Raw genomic sequence first — 26,926 nt, 5'->3', positions numbered from 1 at the left:
TATGTGCATATATGCAGCATATATGTGCATATACACTGCATATAGGTTTCATGCGCATATATCCACATATAGGTTCTTTCCATGTGGGTAAGGTCATAGAAATTAAAAGCTACACGCAATATTGTAATCCTAAAATTCACGTCGTACTTGCAAACTCTTTGTGCGCATTATGGTTAATGCATGCTCGAGTAGTCGATTGTTTCCGACAGCGCAGACTAGTGACTAACTACTCGACTAGTCTATGCAAGCCCTAATATATGTACGTATGTGATGTTCTGACATGATATTACACAAAAGAAAAGTCCTTTAAAATTTCTTTCCCAGACAATGTATTTCCATACAAATAGCACTGAACTGAGATCTGTAATACCATTTGCATAATTTAGATAGCTCGGTAAGTACCTCTCTTTCATCACAAAAGTAAGAATACCTACAGGCCTATCTTTGTTTTCTGCTGCCTGAGTACAAATCCAAAAATATTATGGCACATGTAAGAACTGGAACTGAACAAACAGCCTACTGCATAAATGAAGCAAATGCAGTTTTAATAAATAAAGCACTGGAGCCTATTCTCAGAAGAATTTGCTTTGTATGATATTGGGACAATGCTGTGGCCACAGAAATCACATTGCATGCCACAGATAGCCGTTAATTCAATGCGAGACTGACACAGATACTTCCATTACCCTACCCTCATATAAATCTATGAATAGACCAGAATGTCCAGGCTATTATTGTGTGATGGTAAAACAAAGAACTCAAAAGCCATGTCTGTAGGTTAGAGATTGTCACTATCGCCCCAGCTACAGATCCATTTGTTAGAATGAAAGCACTTTGTCCAGAGAAGACAGTTGCTGCCGTATGGTATAATTCCCATACAGAAATTATATCAAGAGTATTGTATTATACATAAACATACATATCATGTAAATATAAAGGAAGCCAGAGGGGTTAAAGGTCCAAAGGAGACTATTGTGTAAATACAATATTACAGTGTAAATACAGGGGCCATAGTGATATCGATATGCAAAATTTGGATAAAAAAGGATATTTTAAGTAACATTCATGTAAATACAAGATAAGCAAATGGCAGCAAATGTTGGCTTAGGGAGGTGGGTGAGGTGATGTTGGACTGGTATAATCTTGCTCAAAGGGCACATTATCTTGTCTCCTCATCATATGTGGAAATAAATGTGCGACAATCAGCTCGGAAACGCGTTCGGCTCGGTGTTCATCTTCAGTTCTCTCTTCACATCAGTTCAGTCAGTGAACTGTTTGAGTGCATGCATTACTCCGGGATATTGGTTTGTTTGAACTCAGAGAGAGTGTCAGCCACATTAAAAAAGTTAACAGCTTAAGTCATTTATGGATTAATGCGTATTGGAGACGCGATCCGTTTCAAACGATTCAGTTCGATTTGGTGAACTGGTTCAAGAAGATCCGGTTACATCGAATGATTCGTTCGCGAACCGGATATCACAAACTGCTTTGTTTTGAACTCTCTCTCACAACAGACACTGAAGAGAAGACAATGCTGAATAAAGTCATAGTTTTTGCTATTTTTGGACCAAAATGTATTTCCGATGCTTCAAAATATTCTAACTGACCCTCTGATGTCACATGGACTACTTTGATGATGTTTTTCTTACCTTTCTGGACATGGACAGTATACGTTCACACAGCTTCAATGGAGGGACTGAGATTTCTCGGACTAAATCTAAAATATCTTAAACTGTGTTCCAAAGATAAACGGAGGTCTTACGGGTTTGGAACAACATGAGGGTAAGTTATTAATGACATAATTTTGCTATTTGGGTGAACTATCCCTTTAAATTATGTTCTTAGAATGTACATTTTGGTGGTGAAACAATTTTCACTCTAAAACTGTTATTACATTTCACAAATAATTACAAAGAAATGTCAAGTAACACATTGAATTGAATGTGAAATGTTCAAAATAGAAAAACTGAAATAGCATTTTCTTGTAACACACACCCGGAAATCTTTTTTATTTGCAACTTTTAACTTTTTTTTTTTTGAGTATTAACAATGCAAAGTTACTGTTTCGCAGATGTTTGTCTTATATATCCCAACCTTTATTACAACTGATTTACTAATTTACTGTATTCATTTTTATTTATTTTTTGTGCAAGAATATTAGCTACACAAATACAGAAAGATATTTCTCCCCACAATTGAAAGTGTTAGCATGTTAACTACAAACGCATGACATTAACAGAGATTTAATTCATAAAAAAGAATGTACTGTATTTACAGCCCTAACCATTTTACTTTTAAGTCATACCTTCTTTTTACATTATTTAATAAAGCAAAACTGAATGTTTGCTGAATGTCATGCTACCACAATGAGAAACTTACTACATTGAGCACTTGCACACAATCCCAACTCTCTCTACATGGGACCTAAAGAGGATAAAAAAAAATAGTGACAAAGAAAGAAACACTGGGTATTCTGCATATGTGATATTTTGTGATCAGGATCACTCATATTCACTGAACATTATACAAGGTATTATTATTTTTTTAATACACCCTGGACAACACAATCTTGCCTGTTTTCCCTTTATAATCAAATACTCATCACCCTTACCACGTGCACATCTTCAATTACTTAATCAGTAAATATTTTCCTCTAATCACCCCATAGAGACTAGGATATAAGATTCCCAAGGGACAGTGTAAACTCTCCAGAATCTGACTGATTGCATCAAGCAGATCTCTTACGATATATCAGAGAGGGCACACTTTCCCACCTTTAATAAAGTGACTCAACAGAACAACCAATTCTGCGCACACAGTGTATGCCAAAAACCAAACATACGCATGCAAACTATTCTAACATGAATCGTGCATGAGGTCTCATAGCGTGTTTCACAAGTGAGCCAACGTCAAGTGGATATCTGCGTGGCTGCCTGTCCAGTTTCACCTGTCTCAAGAAGCGCTGCAGCTGGCCATTAGTCCTGCTTGTCTATGCGTCTTGGCAAGAGAAAGCTGATTATGTATCTAATTTCTCACTGTGTCTAATCTGCCCACTGTCTGCTCAGATGCTCAAAAGCATAATGAAATCTGTGACGAGGCTCTGATATGTATTAGCAGACAACTATCAGCACTAATAGAGCATCTGGTGCAATCCCTCAATGACAGTTTCTCTGGAGTTCTTCCAAATCACCTTCAGAAAACTTACAACACGGACAGTACAAGAGATAATCAGAATACTAGCTTTGTAAACGTAAAATCTCTGTAAATGCATTTCAACAGAAGTCCTCTCAAAAGTACATAAAACTCGATTCTATGTTCTTTACAGTGCTATTTATTTATTTTGTCTTGTTTTCTTGTCTTTTTTTTCTCACAGCAACAATTATGGACAATTGTGATCACGGGCCGGTCCGTCTAAGCAGGGTTGGCAAAAGTAGTTTTTAATAAGCTGCGCATGCATCCAAATGTCTCTTTTTGTGGAAAATGAGCGAATATACTTGAATTTTGCGTTGGAATCAGAAGTGAAAAGTGAGCATAAATGATGAAGATCGCTTACCTCTCTCTGTGTCAGTGGACAGCGCCCTGGTGCTGAGATTAGGTGTATCGCTGACGGACAAACTCTTGCTTTATGTAGTTTGTCAACGCTGCTTCCGATTCATTGCGACGATTAGTCGAAGCAAGACGTCACACACTGTCCCTGTTTTTGAACGCTGATTGGTCATTTGCCTACGGTGGCCTAGTGGTGCACAACACAGCGACATTAAAAAAGCAAACATAAGCTCACAACACAACGACATTAAGCCACAACACAAATACATTAAGCCACAACACAACAAAATTCTCACAACACAAATACATTAAGCCACAACACAATGAAATTCTCACAACACAACGACATTAAGCCACAACACAAATACATTAAGCCACAACACAATGAAATTCTCACAACACAACGAAATTAAGCCACAACACAACAAAATTAAGCCACAACACAAATACATTAAGCCACAACACAACGAAATTAAGCCACAACACAAATACATTAAGCCACAGCACAAATACATTAAGCCACAACACAACGAAATTCTCACAACACAACGACATTAAGCCACAATACAAATACATTAAGCCACAACACAACGAAACTCTCACAACACAACGAAATTAAGCCACAACACAACGAAATTAAGCCACAACACAAATACATTAAGCCACAACACAACGAAATTCTCACAACACAATGAAATTATGCCACAACACAACGGAAGTGCTCCCGACCACTAGGGGGCAGTGTTGAAAGTTAAACACCGATATTTCATCGAGACGTATGTGTAACTTAATATGTGTAATCGATTTTTAAATGAAAAACGTGTTTTTTTTAATGTTTTGATATCCTGATAATCTTAATGTATCGATTCCATGAATCGAGCAAAAAATAAATTGATAATATTTGGACCGTTTAGCTCTGCTCTTGTACACAATGTTTTTCCTCAGGGGGGCTTATGTAAATCCGGTGCTGTGCGGGGAAACCATTGCTCTTTCCGTAGAGCTTTCAAATTGACAAGAGGAGAAGATTTTTCATCTTACAAGAACGTCCCCTGATGACTGTAAATGAATTTCATCGCGCGGAGAAGGGCATTAAACGTGACATCAACAACTTTTGGGTGAGTATTGTTCTATCGTCTTCTAGCAAATCTAGCTAATAAGGCTGGATAACGCTGCTGCACTGACTTGATCAGCTCAAAAATAGCAGGGCTAAGTTAGAGTTTAGCTTTAAACTCCATCCACCTCATCTTTTTATAACTCGTAAGAGATAGTAGAAATAACAGCAGGACTCCCGGTAATCCACGTTGATTTGCATCGGTGGTTCTGATAGGTGTTTGCTGTGATATAAACTTCTTCACTTGATATAAAGTATTTTAAATACTGTTGCCATTTTTAGATTGCCATGTATCGTAATAAATCTTAAAGGACCGTTCACACCAAACTATAAAGAAAACGATAAAGATATTTAGTTTTAAAAATCATTCTCACTATTTAAAAAAAGAGTCCACACCACAGCTATAATGATAAAGAAGAGAAACAATATCATTGGAATTAAGAACTATTTTTTTCCAGCTGATGAACGATTAAAAACATTGACAGCCAATCAGGGGCGGCCTTAAGCATCTGGGGGCCCGTTTCAATAACTAATATGGGGCCCTGCCCACATAAAATGTAAACATAATAGAGCAGAAAAAGCAAGGATTCCTGTTGGTTTGCATCATATTATTTTATTACTCGCACTTTCAGCTTCATTAAAAGGCAGCTTTATACAAACTATATACAATACAGCGTTTTACGTTGGAATAAGCCTCGCCCTTTCACGCAGGGCAACATCACTGCTTATTTGATTTGCGCAGTAGCTATATTTTCAGCTGTCTGGGCTGACTTAAAAAAAAAAAAAACAGCTCAAACATCCCCTCAACTTGCCGTATTACGGAGCCCGGGAAGTCACCTGTGTAAGTAAAAATAATTAAAAAAAAATCCGTGACGACGGTTTTGGCAATCCGTGCGCCCTAAACCGTACTCACGAATTCTCAAACTGTTCCCTCGGTTTAACAAATCGTGCCCACGGATTAATAAACCGTACCCACGAGTTTCTAACCCGCGCTCTCAGATTTGTAAACAGTGCCTGCAGTTTCTGAAATCTGTACCCACGAATTCATAAACCGTGCCCACGCTTTCGCAATCCGTTCCCACGGGTTTGTGGCTCACTCATTTTAGAAGATCATTTGAGAGCTACTTTTTAAAAATGAAAGTGGCCGAGAGCTACTCATGCAATAATTAAATCTCTTAAATAATGTCTCATAACTCTCATATTAACAACTATGCTAACTGTTTTAGACCTAAAAGAGTTATTGTAGGCCTATATATGTCCCCCTTAATTGACATAGGCTATATATATCAAAATATTATACTGTAAAAACACATAATTATTGTTGATTTCATAGTGCATCATAACTAGAGATAAAATGGTATGAAAATGTAATTTCATGATTATAGTGACCAAAATGAGCATGGTTATCACATAATCCTGTTCAAAAAGTACTAATACTACACAATAAAATCAATTCACCAAGTTTTATGTAGAAAACCAAATAACAAATAAACTTACCATCAATATGCACTTTTTTTTTTACATGAACATTAAAATAGTAACATTAAAAATGATGGCCAAATTTGAAAGGAGTGTCTTGCAACATGTTATCTAACATGTACACGTTCAAATAAAGTTTTGACAAAAAAGTTTTTATAAAAAGATAAACCTCGCATATTTCAGCCTTTAAATCATTTTTATAGAAAGAATGATTCAAAAAAAGACAAAATACTGACATTTACAATGCACATTATTAGCTTATCTTTTATTATTAATAGTAAAATTCGGTTCCCGTGGCGTCTGTCGTTGCTATGCACCATGCGCTCTCCACAACGACGGAGAAGTTTTAATAGCTAATGGATTTCCACCACCGAAAAACGCTTTGCTGCGTCGCTTCAATTATTTGAAATAATGAACTTGAGCGTGCAAAAGACGCGATATTGAACGGCCCTCGAGCTACCTCCAATCAGGTCACGAGCTACTCTCGCGAGCGACGTGTTGGAGACCACTTTAGACATTATGTCTGAAAATCAATATCCTAGGGAGAAAATGAATGGGATTTTCCTGTTCTGTTGGGGGCCCCCCTTGGAGGGCGGGGCCTGTTTCAATTGAAACGGGTGAAACATAGGTAAGGCCGCCTCTGCAGCCAATCAGAATCCTGCTATAACGAGCTCGAGAATGTAAAGCAGCTGACAAGCGTGTGCACGCTTAGAATAAACAGATTATATCGTTCGCTGCTGTGGACTCTATCGTTATCTTAATAGTTATCATTCATTGTGTGAACGGGGCTTTAGTCTGACAGTTATTGTTATATTTTCAAATTATATTATCTGTAACCTGAAGCTTGAATTAATTGTTCACATTTATATAGCAGTTTTCCAGGGATCCCCAACACAAGCATGATAAAGCTATTCAGTAAAAAGCAAAAAAGATCAGAAATGGTTAAGAGAGATAGGGACATCCTTTGAAATATTACTGATCTCTTTACAGTCTATTGGCATGTTTGTAACATTATATAAAATATTAATTATTTGTCAATTTATTTTAAATATAGAGTAATTTACAATGTAATAATTTAAAATGCAACTGAAAGTAATTCCAAATGTATCTGAAATCAATTAAATATGTAAACCAATGTTATTATCTTCACAGATTGTTTTATCGGACTCCCATTCATACTGTTGCAGCACTGTAGCAGACAGCACACTATTCAGAACTGAGAATCAGTGCAGTTCCTCCTGTACAGAGCTGCACTGAAGGGAGCAGAGCTGGCACAAACCTAGAACAATGGTAAGTAAGAGAATTATCAAATTCTTTAATGTATGACATAATTAATAAACTTTGATTAATAACATTAACACGCCCCATTGGTATGCTTAGAGAATTAAGCCAGGTCCTGTCAGTGGGATGGTGGTCCTGTTTTCAAGAGAGGAAACTCGCTGAGTGGTTAAGGTAGGAGGAAAGTGTCTAATATTAATACATCATCTTTTCATATCTTGCTTTTATTCATAATGTATAACATGCCTATTTGATTAGCCCTAACAGAAAAAAGACAAAAACACAATCATAATGATTATGGCTCTATTCATTATGCATGCAACTTGTAATGATGGTGGAAATTTTTTATTTTTCTTAATGGTCAATTTACACTATACCTTTGTTTTTCATCTCAGGAGAATGTTTACAGTGATGTCACCAGTGATCTGCCTGACCTAGCAGTCCTCCAAGTGGCAGAAGTGTTATAAAAATATAGTAACACACCATTACACTGTCATAGTTATTAGTATTTGCATTTTACATAACTATTAAAACTGTATCAAAGTTTAAAAAATTTAATTGTGGATATTTACATGTTTACACTACACTGGTGAGCAAGAAAACATATTAAAATTACATATATTTAAACTTACATAATATTTAATTTACATTTTATATTGTAGTCTGTACAAATAAAACCAAATGAATCCATCCCAAGTTTTTTGTGTAAGGCCAGATCTCTCTGTGGAAGATCGACTGAAAGGTGGACCATGAAGAGGGGGAACTCATCGAAGGGCTGCAGAGACTGACACTGTCAAAATAAATGTTAAATAATTATGATACATGCATGTAATGTGTGCATCAACATTTTCTTTCTCTGTCACAAACAATACAATATCAATATTTACCATTGCATTGCTTGTTATTCCAACTTCTCTCCTCGCTGTAGCTGTCCTTGCTCTGGTCTCACGAACCATGTGGAATGCAGGTTCAATAACTCTCCAAATGGCCATTAAATGGATCTACTTCTCAAATCTAGATTGGATGAGACATGTTTTCAGAAAATACACACCAAACAATGTAAAAAGTTTGTTTGCCTACACTGAACCTGAAGGATACTTAAAAATGTATAATGTATTGACATACAAGTGGAAAAAAGGTAGGTCTGTAAAAAGATTTTAGCTGGGGTTTTAGCTTATTCTCCCTCGTGTCATTCTAAACTGTTCTGAATTTATTCTGTGGGGTCTATCTAGATAGCTGACTGACGGTAACATTTACAACATTTCTGTATGCCAATGAACAAAGCAAGCCATATGGGTTTACAGCGACATAATGTTGAGTATATGATGACAGCTTTATTTTTTTATTTTTGGGTTAATCATCTACTAACAGGTATTGCCTTGATCCACGGAAGAGGTTTTTAAACAAACAGGCAACCACAGCGACAAAAAAATAAATAATGACAATTAAAAAATTCACAATAGGCCTACATTGTGCTCGTTAATATAGTAATAAAGGTTTAGATCTTACCTAGTGTAGATTCGCATGCTGTTGTCATTCTTGAAGAGGCGCCTGCAGACTGAAGTATCAGAAGTGATGTTGAAATCCTTAAATCTTACATTACTAATTTGAATCCACTTATTTCGAGTTTCTACATCCAGTGGAGAAGTGTGAAAAACCTTTGAGGAGCCTCACAAAACGGGTCACAGCAATAGCGGTGTAAACCACCCTCACAGATGTCTATGGAACTCTTCATTAAATAATTATATTGCTGTGGTATACTTAATTTGTCGTATTATAGCAAAATGTATAAATATTATGTAATATTCATCGTTTATGGATAAAAGTTTGCAGCTGGTAATGCACTCTCTTATTCGCCCAGAGATTTCACAGGAAATATGTAGTCTATTGCCCGTTTCTGCAGACCAACTGCCCCCTAGTGGTCGGGAGCATTTCCGTTGTGTTGTGGCTTAATGTATTTGTGTTGTGAGAATTTCGTTGTGTTGTGGCTTAATTTCGTTGTGTTGTGAAAATTTCGTTCTGTTGTGGCTTAATTTCGTTGTGTTGTGAGAATTTCGTTGTGTTGTGGGTTAATGTCTTTGTGTTGTGGCTTAATATATTTGTGTTGTGGCTTAATGTCGTTGTGTTGTGAGCTTAGGTTTGCTTTTTTAATGTCGTTGTGTTGTGCATTACTGGGCCACCGTATTTGCCTGATCAATCAACGCAAATCATAGCCCATTTCCATATAATCTTCAATCTAGGAGGTGCTCAGGTGCTTGTGCTTTCTCGTATTTGTAGTCCAATGGTTTGGACACTTCTCGTTGACAACAACAACAACGTCAACAAAATAATAATAAAAATAAATAAATAATTAAATAAAGGAATTGTTGCAGTTTTGTGTAATTTGGCAAACGTTCATTCAAACTAATTGTATGGCTAGAATATCCTCCTGTGAAGGCTGCGTAAGGGAGAATTATGATCCATTATTTATCAGCCAATCTTTTCACAAAGAGATTGAGTTTCATTAGCGGACTTTCACCCCCGATTGCTGCACATGGCAGTTATAACACAAACGGTAATAAACCATAACAGTTTTACATAAAGATTATATCTGCTTACTGTTACTGTAAGAAAGGACTATTCTTTATTCAGTGTAGCTATTATCTCATGGAGAGTGCAACTCCTGTATTATACCAGCAGAGAGCACTGCTAACCTTACTTATATAATTCTGTGAACCATTGCACTCCATAGATGGGTGTGTTCAGAGTAAATACTAAAAAAAAAGCAAGTATTGTCGGGGGGAAAAAGGCAAAACAATGAGACCTCACAACTTAGTAACTGCTTCCCACGGCCATGGAAAAACAAAAAAATATCACCTGGAACATTTGTAAAAAAGGAAAACAAAACAAAACGAGATCATAGAAATGTCATGGAAATTTCTTTGTAGTAAATATTTTCAAAATGTGAATATGGAACTACACACAGAAATAAACAAATTGATTAAAAATTAAATTAAACTTTTATTTTTGTAATTAGTTCTTGTTGACATAATCTAGTTTTGTAATTAGTTATTTTTGTAGTAGTTATCTCCTCATATATCAATGCACAAATATGTAGCCAATGTGTATTTATTTATTTATTAAGTTTTTGTAGGTTTTGCATTCCATGTAATCAGCAGATTTTATATACATATATATATATATATATATATATATATATATATATATATATATATATATATATATATATATATATATATATATATATATATATTATCATACAATTATAATCTATCAGTAATCTAATATAAGGGTCAGTCCTGGTAGGCTGTAACATATTGGCTTCATAAGTTTTGGAAAAACAGGTACACAGGTACACAAAAGATTTTTAAGTTTTTTGTATTCTACCAAAATAGTGAATAGTAAATGTTTAACTATTAGGAATACATATTGGTCAAGCTCGGGGACTCAAAAAATAAAAATTATGGGTAGATTGTTCAGACACTGGCCATGAAACATATAGATACACTGAAAAAAATAAATAAATAAATAAATAAACACGTAAATAACCTGTCAAATGAATGGCAGCTATGGCTGCCAAACAAAAACTACAATTAAAGTAAAATATCTTAAATCCAATAAAGTGCAAAAACTATATTTTTTCATTAAAAAAACTGTATTTTTATTTTACGGTTTTTGTTTGGCAGTGTTAAACTATAACAAAACTGTTATTGATGAATAGAATATGTCTTAATTGTTAAGAAAATGTACTTTTGTCCCCATTTCTGCCAATAGGGTGGCAAATAAAAAAAAAAAATAATAATAATAATTGTTAAAAAACATATACAGTATATTCTGTTAGTGCTCCTCACCTCACAAAATAAGACAAAAATGTGCCAAACATTTCATAGTTTATATTTATTGTGTAAGTATATTACTTTGCACTGAGGACATAATAAAATTGAATGTAGGCTATATATCAATGAAAAGGTGTGTAAAATACAAAGTAGTATCTATAATGTCTGTTTAAGTGATAAAGAAGACCTAAATATACAATTTAAGCCATATTTTATAAATATGTGACTCATTTTAGAGAAAATATGAGTAAATAAATCGAGACATAAAAGTCACTGTATAACAGGACCCATAACTAGGAGTCAAAGCATAATATAATTAACAAAGCATTTTCAATTATAAAATAGAACAAATAATGATATAATAATTCTTTAGATAGCTTTTACATTCTTAAATTGAGTACGTTTTGAGAGTTCATGAGGTTTATTAAACAACTTGCCATTGATAAATTCTCCACGCCCGTTAGTGATGGTGACGTCACCTCAGGAATATACTGACGGTCGCACTACCAGCTCTCACTGTCAAACTCTTCATCTGTGGAATTTACCGCCTTGTCAAGCTCTTAGTCTCAAACATGGGTAAGTCTTTGCTTTGTCGTTTTAACTTGAGGTCGGGAACTCGACTTCGAAAAGTTGCCGAGATTAAACCGAGGTGTGTGAAGTGCAAGTACGACCACTCAGTAGGGGGAATGACAGAATGTCAAAGGTCTTTTTCTGCTACTTTTACACTTGTTGTCAAGCAGCTGCCGCCGTGTGATTGAACTGTTTTGATTCAACAAGTTGCCACTTACTGAGAGAAAGCGCTGAGATTGTATATAATGTAAACTGAAATATGTTAAGCATCTCACAGGAATGTAGTGATTGCAATAATAATTTATCTACATTTGGAAGATGTAGGTAAATTATTAAAATTTTACGGTCTGGCTTTCTTTTACAAAAGATGTTTGAACAATGACAACTTAAGTCACCATATTGCATCTTTGCTCTAATGTGAATGATGACGAATGACGAATGATGTGCTCCACAGATGGCAATTTTTTATGTATATATATATATATATATATATATATATATATATATATATATATATATATATATATATAATAATTAGAAACAAAAAGGTAAGGTGTTAGTTTTAGGAAAAGGACATAGATAAAGCAGCATTTTTAGGAAGATCATTAAGGATTGTCTTCCTTTCAGTTTGTAGTGGAATATGTAAGCAATGTATCTGGTATACTGTATGTAAGCAAACATGCCTTTCTCTATTGATACCGATTTAAAGGGGTCATATGATGCTGCTAAAAGGAGCATTATTTTGTGTATTTGGTGTAATAAAATGATTATGCTGTTTAAGGTTCAAAAAAGGCATTGTTTTCCACATACTGTACATTATTGTTTCCCCTCAATGCCACGCCTTCTGAAACGCATAGTTTTTTACAAGGCTCATCAGTCTGAAAAGCGAGGTGTGCTCTGATTGGCCAGCTATACAGTGCATTGTGATTGGCCGAATACCTCAAGCATGTGACTGAAATGTTATGCGCCTTAACATATTGTGATCCCCTGTTTGGCCAGAGGGATGAGACATAAACATTAAACCCCATTATAAACATGATATAAAAGTTGTGTCCTCTTTTGGAAGGCCAAACTAAGTAGTTCCGCTTTCACAAGTGAACACACCGCGTCTATATGACATGGCAGCGGTAACAACAATACTACAATGAGAATAAAAGGTACACCTTCTTTCTTTGCTTGAATATATGAGCAGTGTTATGCAAATCTTCCCACATAGTGATGTAGAGATGTGTGTGCGTGTTAGAAACTTTTGCCTTTTAAACTTTACAGATCTTCTTTATACACCAAGAGCTTGGAACACTCCAAAGAGAAAGGAAAAATTGAAATCGCATCATATGACCCCTTTAGGCTAGTAAATTGCCCAAGCTCATAATCAGATTACTGTGATTGTACCTGGTGCAGATAAAATGAACCAACTGTGCCTTTTAATGTTTTGAGTTTGCAGCAACATATTTCACAATACTTCCAAATGGTTAACTGACAATTGTTCTCAACCCTTTATCCGTGACAAGACACAACTGTGACCTAAACAATATGTTTTCCAGTGGCAAAACCTCAGGTCCCCAAATCCTGTTGTTGTTTTTTTCTTCCCTTCAGACACTATGCAAACATGACAGGGGAATAGGCTTATTATTGTCAGGAAAACACATAAAAAATACAGGAAATGTTCACATCAGCCATGGAACAGTTGAAAGTAGAGGTGCAGACGTTCATGGTTACCTCCGTAATAAAACGAACCTTGCGTCAATCATAGCTCCTTTAAAAACCCTTAGACCTGCTTCAGAGCACAAATTGAATGGATTCTTTCTAAGGCACAAAACAGTTTGTTCTTACTATGTGTATTTTAGATCTAGGTCTTGGCATCTGAAAGGCACTGCTGTTCTGGGGTTCTCACTCCATGGTCTGTTTACCAGTTATAGTTGGAATATGAAGAATGACAACACTCGTTTATGCTGAAGAAAGACTGATTTTGTTGAAGCCCTCATTCATGGTGCCTGCTGATGGCCTGTCCCCTGTGTGTTCTGTCTAGTATATGCACGGAGTCACATGAGGGATAAATAGTCACATTATGTCTCTGTTAGCCGCCTCCAAACATTCTTCTCTTGTGTGGGGGGGCCTTTGATAATCCTGACAAGCTCCTCTGTTTTTGTGAGATCGCCCTCCCCTCCACCGCCCTGATCTCACTCATCTTTCACTGGCTGTCGATTGGTCTAATGAGCAGAACATGGGTTTGGGTTTAAGGGATTCATGAACTTAGAACTGGAATGCTGTCTCCTAGGTGGCAGCCATGTCCTACTACAGATGTCAAGTTAAAAGGTCAGCCAGTGCCTTTGGCGTGTGTATGTTTCTGTATGAGGTTACAAGTGCTCTGCCTCACAAATATCTGTATTTTTCCCATATGGGTATGAGGTGGAAGCTCCATATGTTGTGGAAGTATATTGTCTGCATGACACTGCTGTTCAGTTTGTGTTTTGAAACACCGAAACAGTGTTGTGATGATAGTGGGGGAATAATATTCAAACACATACAAATAATACTTTCAAAAATACATTAACATTTCATACAGTGACTTGAATACATATTTTCTCATAATGAAAATAAGCCTCATTAAATAATTAAAGGAAAATCTTAAATAGTTTGGCATAGTCTTTTATTATTATTTCGTAGAGAAATAGTAAAAAAAAAAAAAATATATATATATATATATATATATATATATATATATATATATATATATATTAAAAACGTACAAATATTATACTGAAACTCACTGTTTCCTAATTAATATTTAAAAAATGTTTGTCAAGCGCTCTGTGTGTGCATGTCAAAAGTCTGTCCCGTTGGTCCTATTTATTGTTGTCTGTCCCTTAGCCATTAAAAAGATCGCTAAAACAGCTCAATATGCCTAAAGTTAAGCAAAAGACCAAACATATAAAGGGCGATTCCAAGCCACGTTATAGATTGTGTGTTCCTCCCTGCCCTCGCTACATTACGAGCGGGGATACACACAGTCTGTGCGTGGCTTGCCTGGGATGGGCTCTCTTCAAGGAGGGAGCCTTCACCAGCGTTCCTCGCGGTGCTGGCCCCGCTTCTGCCGAGGCAGAGCGGCTGCTGCACTCGTGGGGTTCGCAGGTGGATCTGTCAGAGGGAATGGAGACGGGCCAGTCCTTATCTCCTTCCTCATCTGCCAGATCCGGCGCCCAAACCCTGGGTTCGGAAGCACGCTCGTCGGTTTCTTCCCCCCAGGGTGAGGAATCAGTTCTTCACCTCTCTTCCTCCGAGGAGGTCGATGTGGAGACTGTTGCTGGGGATTCGCCACCCCTGTCGCCCCAGTATGAGGAGCTTTTGGAGGTGGTTACGCGAGCAGTAGATAAATAAAAAATCGAATGGCCTGCTGAAAAACAAACTAAGCCGCAGAGAAGCAAATAGATGAACGCTTTCTGCGGCTGAGGCAACCACCTCCACGTCGGAGCCTTCCATATTTTCCCGATCTCCACGATGAGTTATTGAGATCGTGGAACCATCCATATTCAACCCGCCTCTTCGGCCCTGATTCACTATATTATGGCAACGTGATGGGGCTGGGAGAGCGGGGTTATAGAGCGATGCCACGGGTCGAACAGACGCTCGTGGGCTATCTGTCGCCCGGCTCGGCATCGTCTCTAAAGGCTCCGACATTGCCCACTAAGCCTCTTCGAGTTACATCATCGCTAGTAGGCAAAGGTTATGTGGCAGCAGGTCAGGCTGGGGCTTGCCTTCATACTATGGCAGTCCTTCAAGCTTTTCAAGCTGACCTGCTGAGAGATATTAATGAGGGAGAGGGGATTAAGTCTGAAGATGTAGAAGAACTTAGAAAGACCGCTGATCTCTCCCTCCGCGCCACTAAAGAGACCGCTCGCGCAATTGGGCGGTCTATGGCAGCCTTAGTGGCCGCGGAGAGGCATTTGTGGCTGACCCTGTCAGAGATAAAAGAAAGAGACAGGGTCTGCCTCCTGGACGCCCCGCTTCAAGCCTCGGGCCTGTTTGGCGACACAGTCAACACTGTCGTCGACAGGTTCCAGGAGGCACGCAAACAGGCGGCGGCGTTCCAGAGTTTCCTCCCTCGTCGCTCTCGTGGTGCATCTGGGCGGGAGATGACCATGCCACATACCGGCTCCTCATACCGGGAAGCGCAGAAACAGAGTGTCGCCGCTCGTGCTCCCCCACGACGGGACCGAGGGCCCCAGCGACGCTCTGAGTTGGGGACTTCTAGGGCTAAGTCCGATTTAAGATCTGTCATCGAAGCCCGGAAGTCCTCGACGAAGCTGTCCTGACGCCAGAGGCGCAGTGACCCTGAGGGTAGCCCTTACTGGGGTAGAGCGGTGTCCACCTCATTACACGGTGCCCGCCTCACCTCAGTGCCCTCAGGGGGTCGGTCTGCCAACCCTGCCAGAGTTTCAGGGCGCAGCGGCCTCCAGCGAGCGTTACTCCCAGTTATTTCCGCCCGTGAGCGCAGCGGAGCTGGGATGCTCGCCGCCCCTTCGGGGGCCTCTTACACCAGAGGTCAGTCTCGAGAGACTGATTCCCTTAGTAGATTATTTAGCCGCTGCGCCCTGAAACTCTGAATGTGGGAGCTACTGCCAAATGTATCTCAGTGGGTCCTGCATACAATAGAAAGAGGCTATTGCATTCAGTTCGGTCATCCACCACTGAAGTTCAACGGGGTTACACCGACTGTGGTCGGCCCCCAGCAGGCTCTGGTTATGGAACAAGAAGTGAATACCCTATTAAGGAAGGAGGCCATCGAGGTGGTCCCTCCTCTAGACAGGGAGTCCGGGTTTTACAGCCGGTATTTCATAGTTCCAAAGGATGGGGGGTTGCGTCCGATCTTAGACTTACGTCACCTGAACCGCTCAGTCATGCCACTGAAGTTCAAAATGCTCACTGTCAAGCAGGTTGTAGCTCAAATCAGATCCGAGGACTGGTTTGTCACAATAGATCTCAAAGACACATACTTCCACATTTCCATCCTTCCACAACACAGGAGGTTTCTGAGATTCGCTTTCGGGGGCAAAGCTTATCAATATCACACGAAATGTGTAGATGCGGCTCTGGTATCCCTCCGTATGCAGGGCATCCGCATTCTAAATTATATCGACGATTGGTTGATCCTAGCTCAATCAGAGCAGATGGCGGTTCGACATCGAGATGTCATTCTCGCACGAATGGGGGAGCTGGGTTTGAGACTAAACACCATGAAGAGTGTACTTTCTCCAGTTCAGAGAACCACCTATCTAGGCGTAGTGTGGAATTCGACCACGATGCAGGCACGTTTGTCTCCTGCTCGAATCGAGTCGATCCTCACATCAGTCGAGAGAGTCAAAGAAGGCCAGTCACTCACTGTCAAACAGTTCCAGAGATTGTTAGGGCTCATGGCAGCTGCGTCCAACGTGATACCTTTTGGCCTGCTGCACATGAGACCCCTACAGTGGTGGCTCAAGTCCAAGGGCTTTTCCCCCAGGGGAAATCCACTTCGAGTTATCAAGGTCACGCGGCGATGCCTTCGTGCCTTAGACATATGGAAGAAACCTTGGTTCTTGAATCAGGGCACTGTGCTGGGAGCTCCTTGTCGCCGCGTAACGCTAGCGACAGACGCGTCCCTCACCGGTTGGGGTGCGGCCTTAGTGGCCACCCTGTCCGCGGTCTGTGGAGTGGTCGCCATCTGACATGGCACATCAATTGCCTAGAGATGCTAGCAGTCTATCGAGCATTGAAATATTTCCTCCCAGACTTGAGAGGTCACCATGTGTTGGTGCGCACCGACAACACATCAGTGGTCTCTTATATCAATCACCAGGGGGGTCTGCGTTCACGCCCCTTGTACAAGCTGGCACACCAGATCCTTCTGTGGTCCCAGGGCAAACTCCTCTCGATCAGAGCAGTGTATATTCCTGGGAGATTGAATGTGGGAGCAGACATACTGTCGAGGCAGGGGCCGAGGCCCGGGGAATGGATGCTTCACCCCGAGGTGGTGAAGCAGATATATGGAGAGTATTTGGCACAGCCCAGGTGGACCTCTTTGCGACTCAGGAGACATCGCAATGTCCCCTCTGGTTCTCTCTAGTTCATCCAGCTCCTCTGGGACTGGATGCTATGGTACAGACCTGGCCGAGGCTTCGTCTGTACACATTTCCCCCTATCGCTCTGCTCCCGGGAGTTCTGGCAAGAGTACGCCGGGACGGGGTCCATCTGTTATTAGTAGCCCCGTTCTGGCCGGGCCGAATATGGTTCTCAGATCTAGTCTCGCTCCTCGACGGCTCTCCGTGGGAGATACCGATCAGGACAGACCTACTCTCACAGGCGCAGGGCACGATAATTCACCCTCGCCTGGAGTTGTGGAAGCTGTGGGTGTGGCCCCTGAGGGGGCACAACTGTTAGCAGTGGGTCTCTCAACCGAGGTTGTTGAGACCCTACTCCAATCCAGAGCTCCCTCTATGAGGAAACTGTATGCCCTGAAGTGGAAACTCTTCACTTCATGGTGCAGAGACCGCCAGCTTGACCCAGCAAACTGCCCAGTTGGTACAGTTCTGGAGTTTTTACAAGCCAGGCTCTCTGCGGGGTTATCCCACTCCACCTTAAAGGTGTACGTGGCGGCCACAGCTGCTTTCCATGTCCCTTTCAATGATCAGTCAGTGGGTAGACACCCCCTAGTTACACGTTTCCTCCACGGTGCGCTGAGGCTGAGACCTCCAGTACGGTCCCGTGTTCCCCCCTGGGATTTGGTTGTGGTTCTAGAGGCTCTTTGCAAAGCTCCATTCGAGCCAATACAAGACATCTCAGACAGACATCTGACAATTAAAACTGCCCTGTTACTGGCAATCAACTCTCTAAAGAGAGTTGGAGATCTCCAGGCCCTTTCGGTGGCCCCTACCTACCTAGACTTTGCCCCTGGTATGGCCAAAGCATTCTTATACCCTCGAGCGGGTTATGTTCCCAAAGTTCCCTCTGTCACACCACAACCTATCGTTCTGCAGACCTTCTGTCCTCCTCCCTTTCGGGAGCCAGACCAAGAGAAGCTAAACTGTATGTGTCCAGTGCGAGCCTCTGGACGCATACGTCCACAGAGCTGCCCTGTGGAGAAAATCCGACCAATTGCTTGTTTGCTACGGTCCTTCTAACAAGGGTTCTCCTGCCACCAAGCAGACCCTTAGTCGTTGGATAGTTGAGGCTATCAACGTCTCCTATGAGTCCTCTGGTCTTCCCCCTCCTTTGGGGGCCAAGGTTCACTTTACTCGGGGTATGGCGGCCTCTAAGGCCTTCTCAGCAGGTGTGTCCCTCTTGGACATCTGCAACGCTGCGGAGTGGTCCACAGCCCTCTACATTTGTCAGATTCTACGATCTTGATATGCGAGCCACTCCGGGCTCTTCTGTTCTCTCGCCTCAGCCGTGCTCTTCGGATACACACTAGGCAGGGATTTGGAAGTCTGGCAGCATGGGCACATCGTTCCCCAAAGCGCTAGACGCAGCTCGAGTTCCTGAAAAGGAACGCCTCAAGGTTACGTATGTAACCCTAGTTCCTTGAAGGAACGAGACGCTGCGTCGCAAAGCCATACTCCCGGCACCCCTGCCGGTGCTTGCTTCCCTACTCGAAGCTGAAGCCAGCTGCACGGCACGTGCTTTTATAGCTTCCTGGTCGCTACGTCACCCCGCCCGTGACGTCACGCCTTTCCGATGGACGGATTGCACACGATATTCAGAGTCGGTCTCGTCAGGGACATTCCCCAAATCGCTAGACGCAGCGTCTCGTTCCTTCAAGGAACTAGGCTTACATACGTAACCTTGAGGCGTTTTTTTTTAACCTTAAACTGCATAAACACATTTCGTGACACCAACTACACAAAATAATGTTCTTTTTAGCAACATCATATGATCCCGATATTTATCAATTAATAATTCAGGAATAATTCACATTGTAAATAACACTTTTTATCTTGAATTATATATTTGAAAAAGCAGACCATCATAATAAGCGCAGATGAACAGAAACCATTGATCTATGTTAATAATTTAACCCCGATGGCACGATGTATATTCACTCAACTGGAATTCTGTTTATTAGTGCTGCTTAAAGGCCCGTTCACTCTAAAAACGATAACCATAAAGTTTTAAAAATTGATCTTATTATAGGAGCATCTATAACAACAACAACAACAACATAGACAAACGATATCCTTAGAATCACTTTTTTGAGAACTTTTTCTTTTCAGGTAATGAATGGTAAAACATTGGCATCCAATCAAAATCAGTCTGACAAAGTATGTGCTATGAGAATGTGCAGATGTGCACAATAAACATGCATTATCATTGTAATATCGATAGTTACACTTATATAGTTACTATGTCATTTTTTTCTTGGTGTGAACAGGTCTTAAGACCTGGGAAATCCATTGTTCCATATATGGTAAGTGACTTTTGGATACGGTCCCCCCTTTTTTTTTTTCACCATTTCCTTTATATGGAATGGCAAAGTAGAAATGTCAAAAACAGACAATATATTCTTAAAGATGGCCAAATCTTCAAAAACTGGCTTGAATCTTACATATTTTCCTTTCTTTATTCTCTTCTGAGACATGTCATTTAACATTTCCAAAGTAATAATAAACAGTCTTCAGAAGATATTGGAGTTCAGTTAGGTTTGAACCACCCTCACGTTTCCCTATTTTCATTCCCCCTTCTGAGACTATTTTCATTTATTCTGGTAGAAAATAAATCTGCTGGTTTATGCGATCACAGCAGTGGATCCTGGGCTTGTGAGTGATTTCTCTAGTGTGGCTAGAACCTTCCTCCTGAAATCTACCCACTGGTAGTCTAATAGGAAACTCTGGATTTTCTGTGTCCCTGAGCAGTAAAACACCATGATCTCAGACGAGACAACAAATAGAAAACTGGGGAATGTGTTTGATAAACTGTTAATAAATGCAAACGAATTTGGCTTTCTCTTACAAGAGCTCTCTCGTACTGCGCTTTAGCTAAGACGCTACGGGAAAAGTCTCTTTTCACGAAATACTGAAGCAAAAAATTATCCTTAATTTTGTATTTTTGTAAAGCGCATTTGCAGCAGTACACAGCCATAGGCGAGACGGCTCGTTCGCTCATTGGCTTGTTCTGCGGCAACTGCACAGCCTATGGAGCGCGGGCTGATGCAACATCAGACCAATAAGGGCGCTTCGCGCCCTTCTTGCCACTTCCCGCCGAAACAGGTGTGGCCCAACCTATAAAAGGAGCTCGAAAAGGCTGACTCACCTGATTTTTCATCTCTTCAGCGAAGCTCACGCATCGCTGGATCACGGAGGAAGCAAGCGCCGTCTGAGAAAGCATATCAGCAGGACGAGCCATTCTGAAGCTGCTGGCATCGCCGCCTTCCACTGCCGTTCCTGCTGCGCTATCCGGCGCCTATATCCTTTCAATTCTGTTATATTCAGCTGTTCTTTATGTGTGTGTGTGTTTGCCCTGCGACACACACTCGTAAAAGAGCTTGCGTCTTTTTTAAGATGCCTTCCTGTGGCTCGTCAGAGCCCCACTCAGCGAGGGAGACCGGTACGTCATCTGTGTCTCCTGCCTGGGTGAAGATCATGCAGCGCTCGCGCTCGCTGACGGCGGATGCCCCCACTGTGAGCTGTTGCCATGGTGACTCTGAGGACTCGCCTGGCCTTTTTCACTGAGCATGCATTCTCCGCTGCGCTGAGGCGCCGTAAAAGCATCACTTCCAGCGGATTCCGGAACCGTCTTCAGCTCAACCGAGCTCGCCGGTTCGCCCTGCTTCACCGGCCCCCCCTGCATCGCTGTTTGCCGGCGCGTCGTCCGAGGAAGTCGATCTCAGGGCCGCGTCGGGGGAAGAGGACACGTGCTCTCTGCTAGCTTCGGGAAGTGAGGGCTGGGCGAGCTCCGAGGATCTCGCGCCTTCTGCTCAGAAGCCCAGCAGACGAGCTGACATCGAGAAGGAGCCGGGGCGAATGCTCGCGTGGGCCGCGACGAGTCTCGGCCGCGAGTGGTCTGCACCAGCGCCCCCCCCTCTCGTTCCCGGCTGGATGGTATTTCCCTTTCGGATGAGCGTACTTCTCAAAGCCCGCCTCATTTCTTCCTGAGCTTCACAAAGAGGTGGCGAAGGCTTGGAACGCTCCATATTCAGCGCGAACTCGTTCGTCTGTCTCACTAGCATTCTCCACACTGATGATGCTAAAAACAGGAACTACCAGTCACTTCCGCCGGTGGAACAGGCGATAGCGACGCACCTTTGTCCGCCCTCTGCTGGACGGCGGCAAAAGCGGTGTTGCCATCTAAAGCCTGCTGCATGTCGCTGCGTCTGCACTACTAACGATGGCTGCTTCATCGAAGCGCAGGTGTACGAGTTCCGCTGTGGCCGAGCTCTCACCCAAGCGCGCCGCTGTTTCAGTTCCAGGAATTGTGACTGTCTCAGCGTTTTCTGCAACGCGCAAGCCTGCACAGTTGCCCGCTTGCCTGCACACAAAAGCCGTTATCACAACAGCTTCAGCAACGCAGCTCGAGACCCCCGTTCTCGCTCTACCGGCCGTCGCCCCGCGCCGCGGGGACCGCGGCAGAGGATTGCGGTGAGGCCGGGAGCCCCGAAGCCATCCTAGGAAAGCCATCTATGCATGCTGCATGACGCTGCGTCTGCACTACTAACGATGGCTGCTTCATCGAAGCGCCGGTGTACGAGTTCCGCTGTGGCCGGGCTCTCACCTAAGCGCGCCGCTGTTTCAGTTCCAGAGATTGTGACTGTTTCAGCGTCTTTTGCAATGCGCAAGCCTGTACGGTTGCCCGCTTGCCTGCACACAAAAACCGTTATCACGGCTACCCAGATATTTCCCGAAAAGGGTGTAATTTCTGGTGTCCCGGCCACGGCCGATGGTGCTATAAATGTAGTGACGATGCCCACTGCTCAGTGCCCATCTCCACACATAAGCACAGCCCTTCACACAGGGCTCGCGCCCATAAAAGCGACTCAAGTCGATCACGCGCACTACATAGTAGACGTGCCCACTCCTCAGTGCCCACAATCACTATGTCACACGCGTCACGTGGTTCCTGTAAAAACGAAACCCGTGCACGTTCGTCTGGCCACGGCTGATGGTGCTATAAATGTAGTGACGATGCCCACTCCTCAGTGCCCATCTCCACATGTAAGCACGGCCCTGCACACAGGACCTGCGCCCATAAAAGCGACTCAAGTCGATCGCGCACATTGCATAGTAAGCGTGCCCACCCCTCAGTGCCCACAATTACTATGTCACACGCGTCATGTAGTTTCTGTAAAAACAAAGCCCGTGCACGCTCGTCCGGCCACGACCGATGGTGCTATAAATGCAGTGACGATGCCCACTCCTCAGTGCCCATCTCCACATGTAAGCACAGCCCTGCACACAGGGCTCGCACACATAAGATCGGCACAGATCGGTCGAGCGCGCCGCATAGTAAACGTGCCCACTCCTCAGTGCCCACATTCACATACGGCGCGTGGCTTCTGTAAAAACGAGGCCCGTGCACGTACGCTCTGCACAGGCAGACAGCGAGTTGAAAGTGGTAAATGTGCACATATGCAGCCCACAGTTACTCGCAGACATATCGAGTCCCACGGGACCTGCTCAGCCTTCCCCCAGTCGGTTAGCGCCGGGACGGGGTCGAGGAGGAGCGATCTTCCCGCTGTAATCAGCGCGCTCCCCGCCTCAAATGCGCAGCACACCCGAGCGCTGCCGTTGCCCGGTCAACAGAGCGCGCTTCGCATCCAGCCCTTAGCCATTCATGCAAATGCATGGTCAGCGCTTCCAGGGGTTTCGAATTGGGTGCTAGGCATTATAAAGAGAGGCTACTCGCTACAGTTTTTTTCGACGCCCTCCGCGCTTTTCAGCGCGCGTCGAAACTACGGTCAAAACAGAAGTAGCACACATACTTCGGGCCGAAATATCAAAACTGTTGAGCAAAGGGGCTATAGAGCCTGTGTCTCAAGCTCAAAGCGAGGGGGGGTTGTATAGCAGATACTTTCTGGTGCCCAAGAGAGACGGGGGTCTCAGGCCCATACTGGATCTAAGACAGCTGAACAAGGCATTGATGAAACGCAGTTTCAAAATGCTTACGACCAGGAAACTCCTCGCGCAGATTCACAGAGGGGACTGGTTCATGTCAATAGATCTGAGGGACGCGTATTTTCAAATACAGATAGCGTCAAACCACAGGCGATATTTGAGATTCGCCTTCGAGGGCCAGGCATACCAGTTTACAGTCCTCTGTGGCTCCTCGTACGTCTACGAGGTGCATGGATGCAGCGCTCGCTCCTCTCAGACTCAGAGGCATGCGAGTGCTGGATTATTTGGACGACTGACTGGTTCTGGCCCGATCACGAGCGGAGCTCGTGGACCACAGGGCCGTTTTACTCGAGAAGGTCGGCCTCAGTGTCAATTGGGCGAAGAGTTCGCTGAACCCCAGTCAGACGATTCTGTTTCTGGGTATAGTTCTGAACTCGTGTTCCATGACGGCGCGGCTGTCACCACAGCGCGTGATGGGCATTCAGCGCGCAGCGAGTTCTTTCCGCTGCGGCGCGACCGTGTCGCTCAAACACTGTCAGAAGATGCTGGGCCTCATGGCCTCAGCATCTCCGGCTCTGCAGCTGGGCCTGCTCCGCATGCACCCCCTGCAGTTCTGGCTGAAGACGCGGGTGCCACGCAGAGCGTGGGCGTCTGGCCGGCTGCATCTCAAGGTCAATCAGAGCTGTGTCACAGCTCTGGCACCTTGGACAGCGAACGGCTGGTACCGATCAGGTGTAAGCCTGGGGACTTCCCCGAATGTGAAGATGGTGTCGACAGACGCCTCCACTTCGGGATGGGGAGCGCTGCTCGAGGGCAGACCGTTCTTTGGCCTATGGTCAGAACGGGAAAAGCTCCATGATATCAACTGTCTGGAAATGCTGGCAGTGGAGAACGCGCTGATGCGCTTTTGTCCCCAAATCAAGGATCACCACATCTTAGTCCGTTTGGGCAACATGTCTGTGGTGTCCTACATAAATCGCCAGGGCGACGCTCACTGCCCTGCGTTCTTTTCCAAGAATGAAAGCGCGCTGTCACGGGAATGGCCGTGCTGCCAGCTTTATGCTTTCCCTCCCATCTCCCTCCTTCAGCAGGTGATAGAACGGGTGAGAGAAATGAGATGTTCAATACTGCTTGTAGCACCTCTTTGGAAGAACCAACCATGGTTCCCAGATTTGATGCAGTTAGCAGATGTCGCCCCGTGGCCAGTACCGTTGAGGAGGGACCTCCTCTCGCAGGCCAGGGGCTCGATTTGGCACCCTCAACCGGAGTTGTGGTCCCTCCATGTGTGGGCACTCAACGGTTACCCGCTGATCTCGCAGTGGGAGTGCTGAATACCATCACTCAGGCTAGAGCTCCGTCGACACGACGTCTGTATGCCTCGAAGTGGTCGGTGTTCTCCAGCTGGTGCACAGCTCGAGGATATTCACCCCTTAGTTGTGAGGTGACGGAGGTTCTCTCCTTCCTACAGGAGCTGTTGGATAAGGGCAGAGCCCCATCCACGCTCAAAGTTTATGTGGCGGCCATCGCAGCGTTTTCTGAAACAGCGCTCGGTCAGTCAATAGGAAGGAATGATTTTGGTCATCCGGTTCCTCAGGGAAGCTAGGAGGCTGAATCCTCCCAGACCTCCGTCAGTCCCTATGTGGGACCTCGCGGCGGTTTTGGAGGCCATGAAGGGTACCTCTTTTGAGCCTATCCAATCGGTTAGCCTTCAGCATCTGTCGTTCAAGACAGTATTCTTGTTGGCTCTCGCTTCGGTGAAGCGTGTGGGTGATTTGCACACGCTCTCGGTGAGCCAGTCGTGCTTGGAGTTTGGGCCTAATGTCTCAAGGGTCATACTCAAACCTAGGCACGGTTATGTGCCGAAATCCCTCAACACGCCGTTTCGGGCTCAGGTTATTGCCCTGTCTGCCCTGCCGGTGTCAGGAGAGGATAGAGACTGAAGTCTTCTTTGCCCTGTCAGGGTTTTAAGAGCTTATGTGTCTCGCTCTGCTGCCTTTCGGCAGTCGGAGCAGCTGTTTGTCTCGTTCGGTGGACTTTCCAAGGGAATGGCTGTTTCGAGACAGACTCTATCCAGATGGATAGTTGACGCCATAGCATTAGTTTACGCTTCCAGGGGCCTTCAGTGCCCGTTGGGCGTCAGAGCACACTCCACAAGAGGCGTCGCCTCGTCGTGGGCGTGGTCTACTGGGATCTCCTTGCAGGATATATGTATGGCGGCAGGTTGGGCCTCGCCGTCTACATTTAACAGGTTCTATAACCTGGAGGTTCCCGCCTTGCAAGCAAGGCTGCTGTCGGTATAGTCGAATCAGGGCCCTGAGGGGAATTCTGAGTTCACGAGCGCTATGCGCTGCCGACTGTTATATGGGCAGTTTTGCGTAAGACCCACATTGCCACATTGGTCAGGCTTTGCCTCGGCTGTGTGATGTCATATTGCCGCATCTACGGATGCTGCTAGATATGGGACGGAGGGCTTTCCCCCTTTTTCTGTCCTGGACTCTCTGTGAGTCCCTCAGGTGACTGTGCACTGTAAATCCTGGGCGTTGCGTCAGGTTTATTGGTGAGTGATCCCTGCGCGCACGGCGTTTTGCATTGGGTTCCCGTAGCGTCTTAGCTAAGACGCAGTACGAGAGAGCTCTCGTAAGAGAACGTACTCGGTTACTAAACGTAACCTCGGTTCTCTCTAGAAGAGCGAACGAGTACTGCGTTCTCTGCCGTGCGCACGATTCACTCTGGTTCGCTTTAGCGATGAAATAAATCAGGTGAGTCAGCCTTTTCGAGCTCCTTTTATAGGTTGGGCCACACCTGTTTCGGCGGGAAGTGGCAAGAAGGGCGCGAAGGGCTGTGCAGTTGCCGCAGAACAAGCCAATGAGCGAACGAGCCGTCTCGCCTATGGCTGTGTACTGCTGCAAATGCGCTTTACAAAAATACAAAATTAAGGATAATTTTTTGCTTCAGTATTTCGTGAAAAGAGACTTTTCCCGTAGCGTCTTAGCTAAGACGCAGTACTTGTTCGCTCTTCTAGAGAG

At 43.5% G+C, this 26,926-nt stretch overlaps 1 protein-coding gene across 1 annotated transcript in view; it reads left to right on the top strand.

Annotated features, from left to right (window-relative positions):
• Positions 1-11,742: 11,742 nt before the first annotated feature.
• Positions 11,743-26,926, top strand: part of LOC132142566 (neuronal membrane glycoprotein M6-a-like) — a 75,930-nt gene continuing 60,746 nt past the window's right edge. Inside the window, exon 1 of the mRNA XM_059552526.1 lies at positions 11,743-11,826. Coding sequence (XP_059408509.1) covers positions 11,823-11,826 — 4 coding nt within the window. The 5' untranslated portion in view covers positions 11,743-11,822. The remainder of the gene's footprint in view (positions 11,827-26,926) is intronic.

This window comes from Carassius carassius, chromosome 6, assembly GCF_963082965.1.
Source record: "Carassius carassius chromosome 6, fCarCar2.1, whole genome shotgun sequence".
NCBI lineage: Eukaryota > Metazoa > Chordata > Actinopteri > Cypriniformes > Cyprinidae > Carassius > Carassius carassius.
This window is presented reverse-complemented; position numbering and strand designations above follow the sequence as displayed.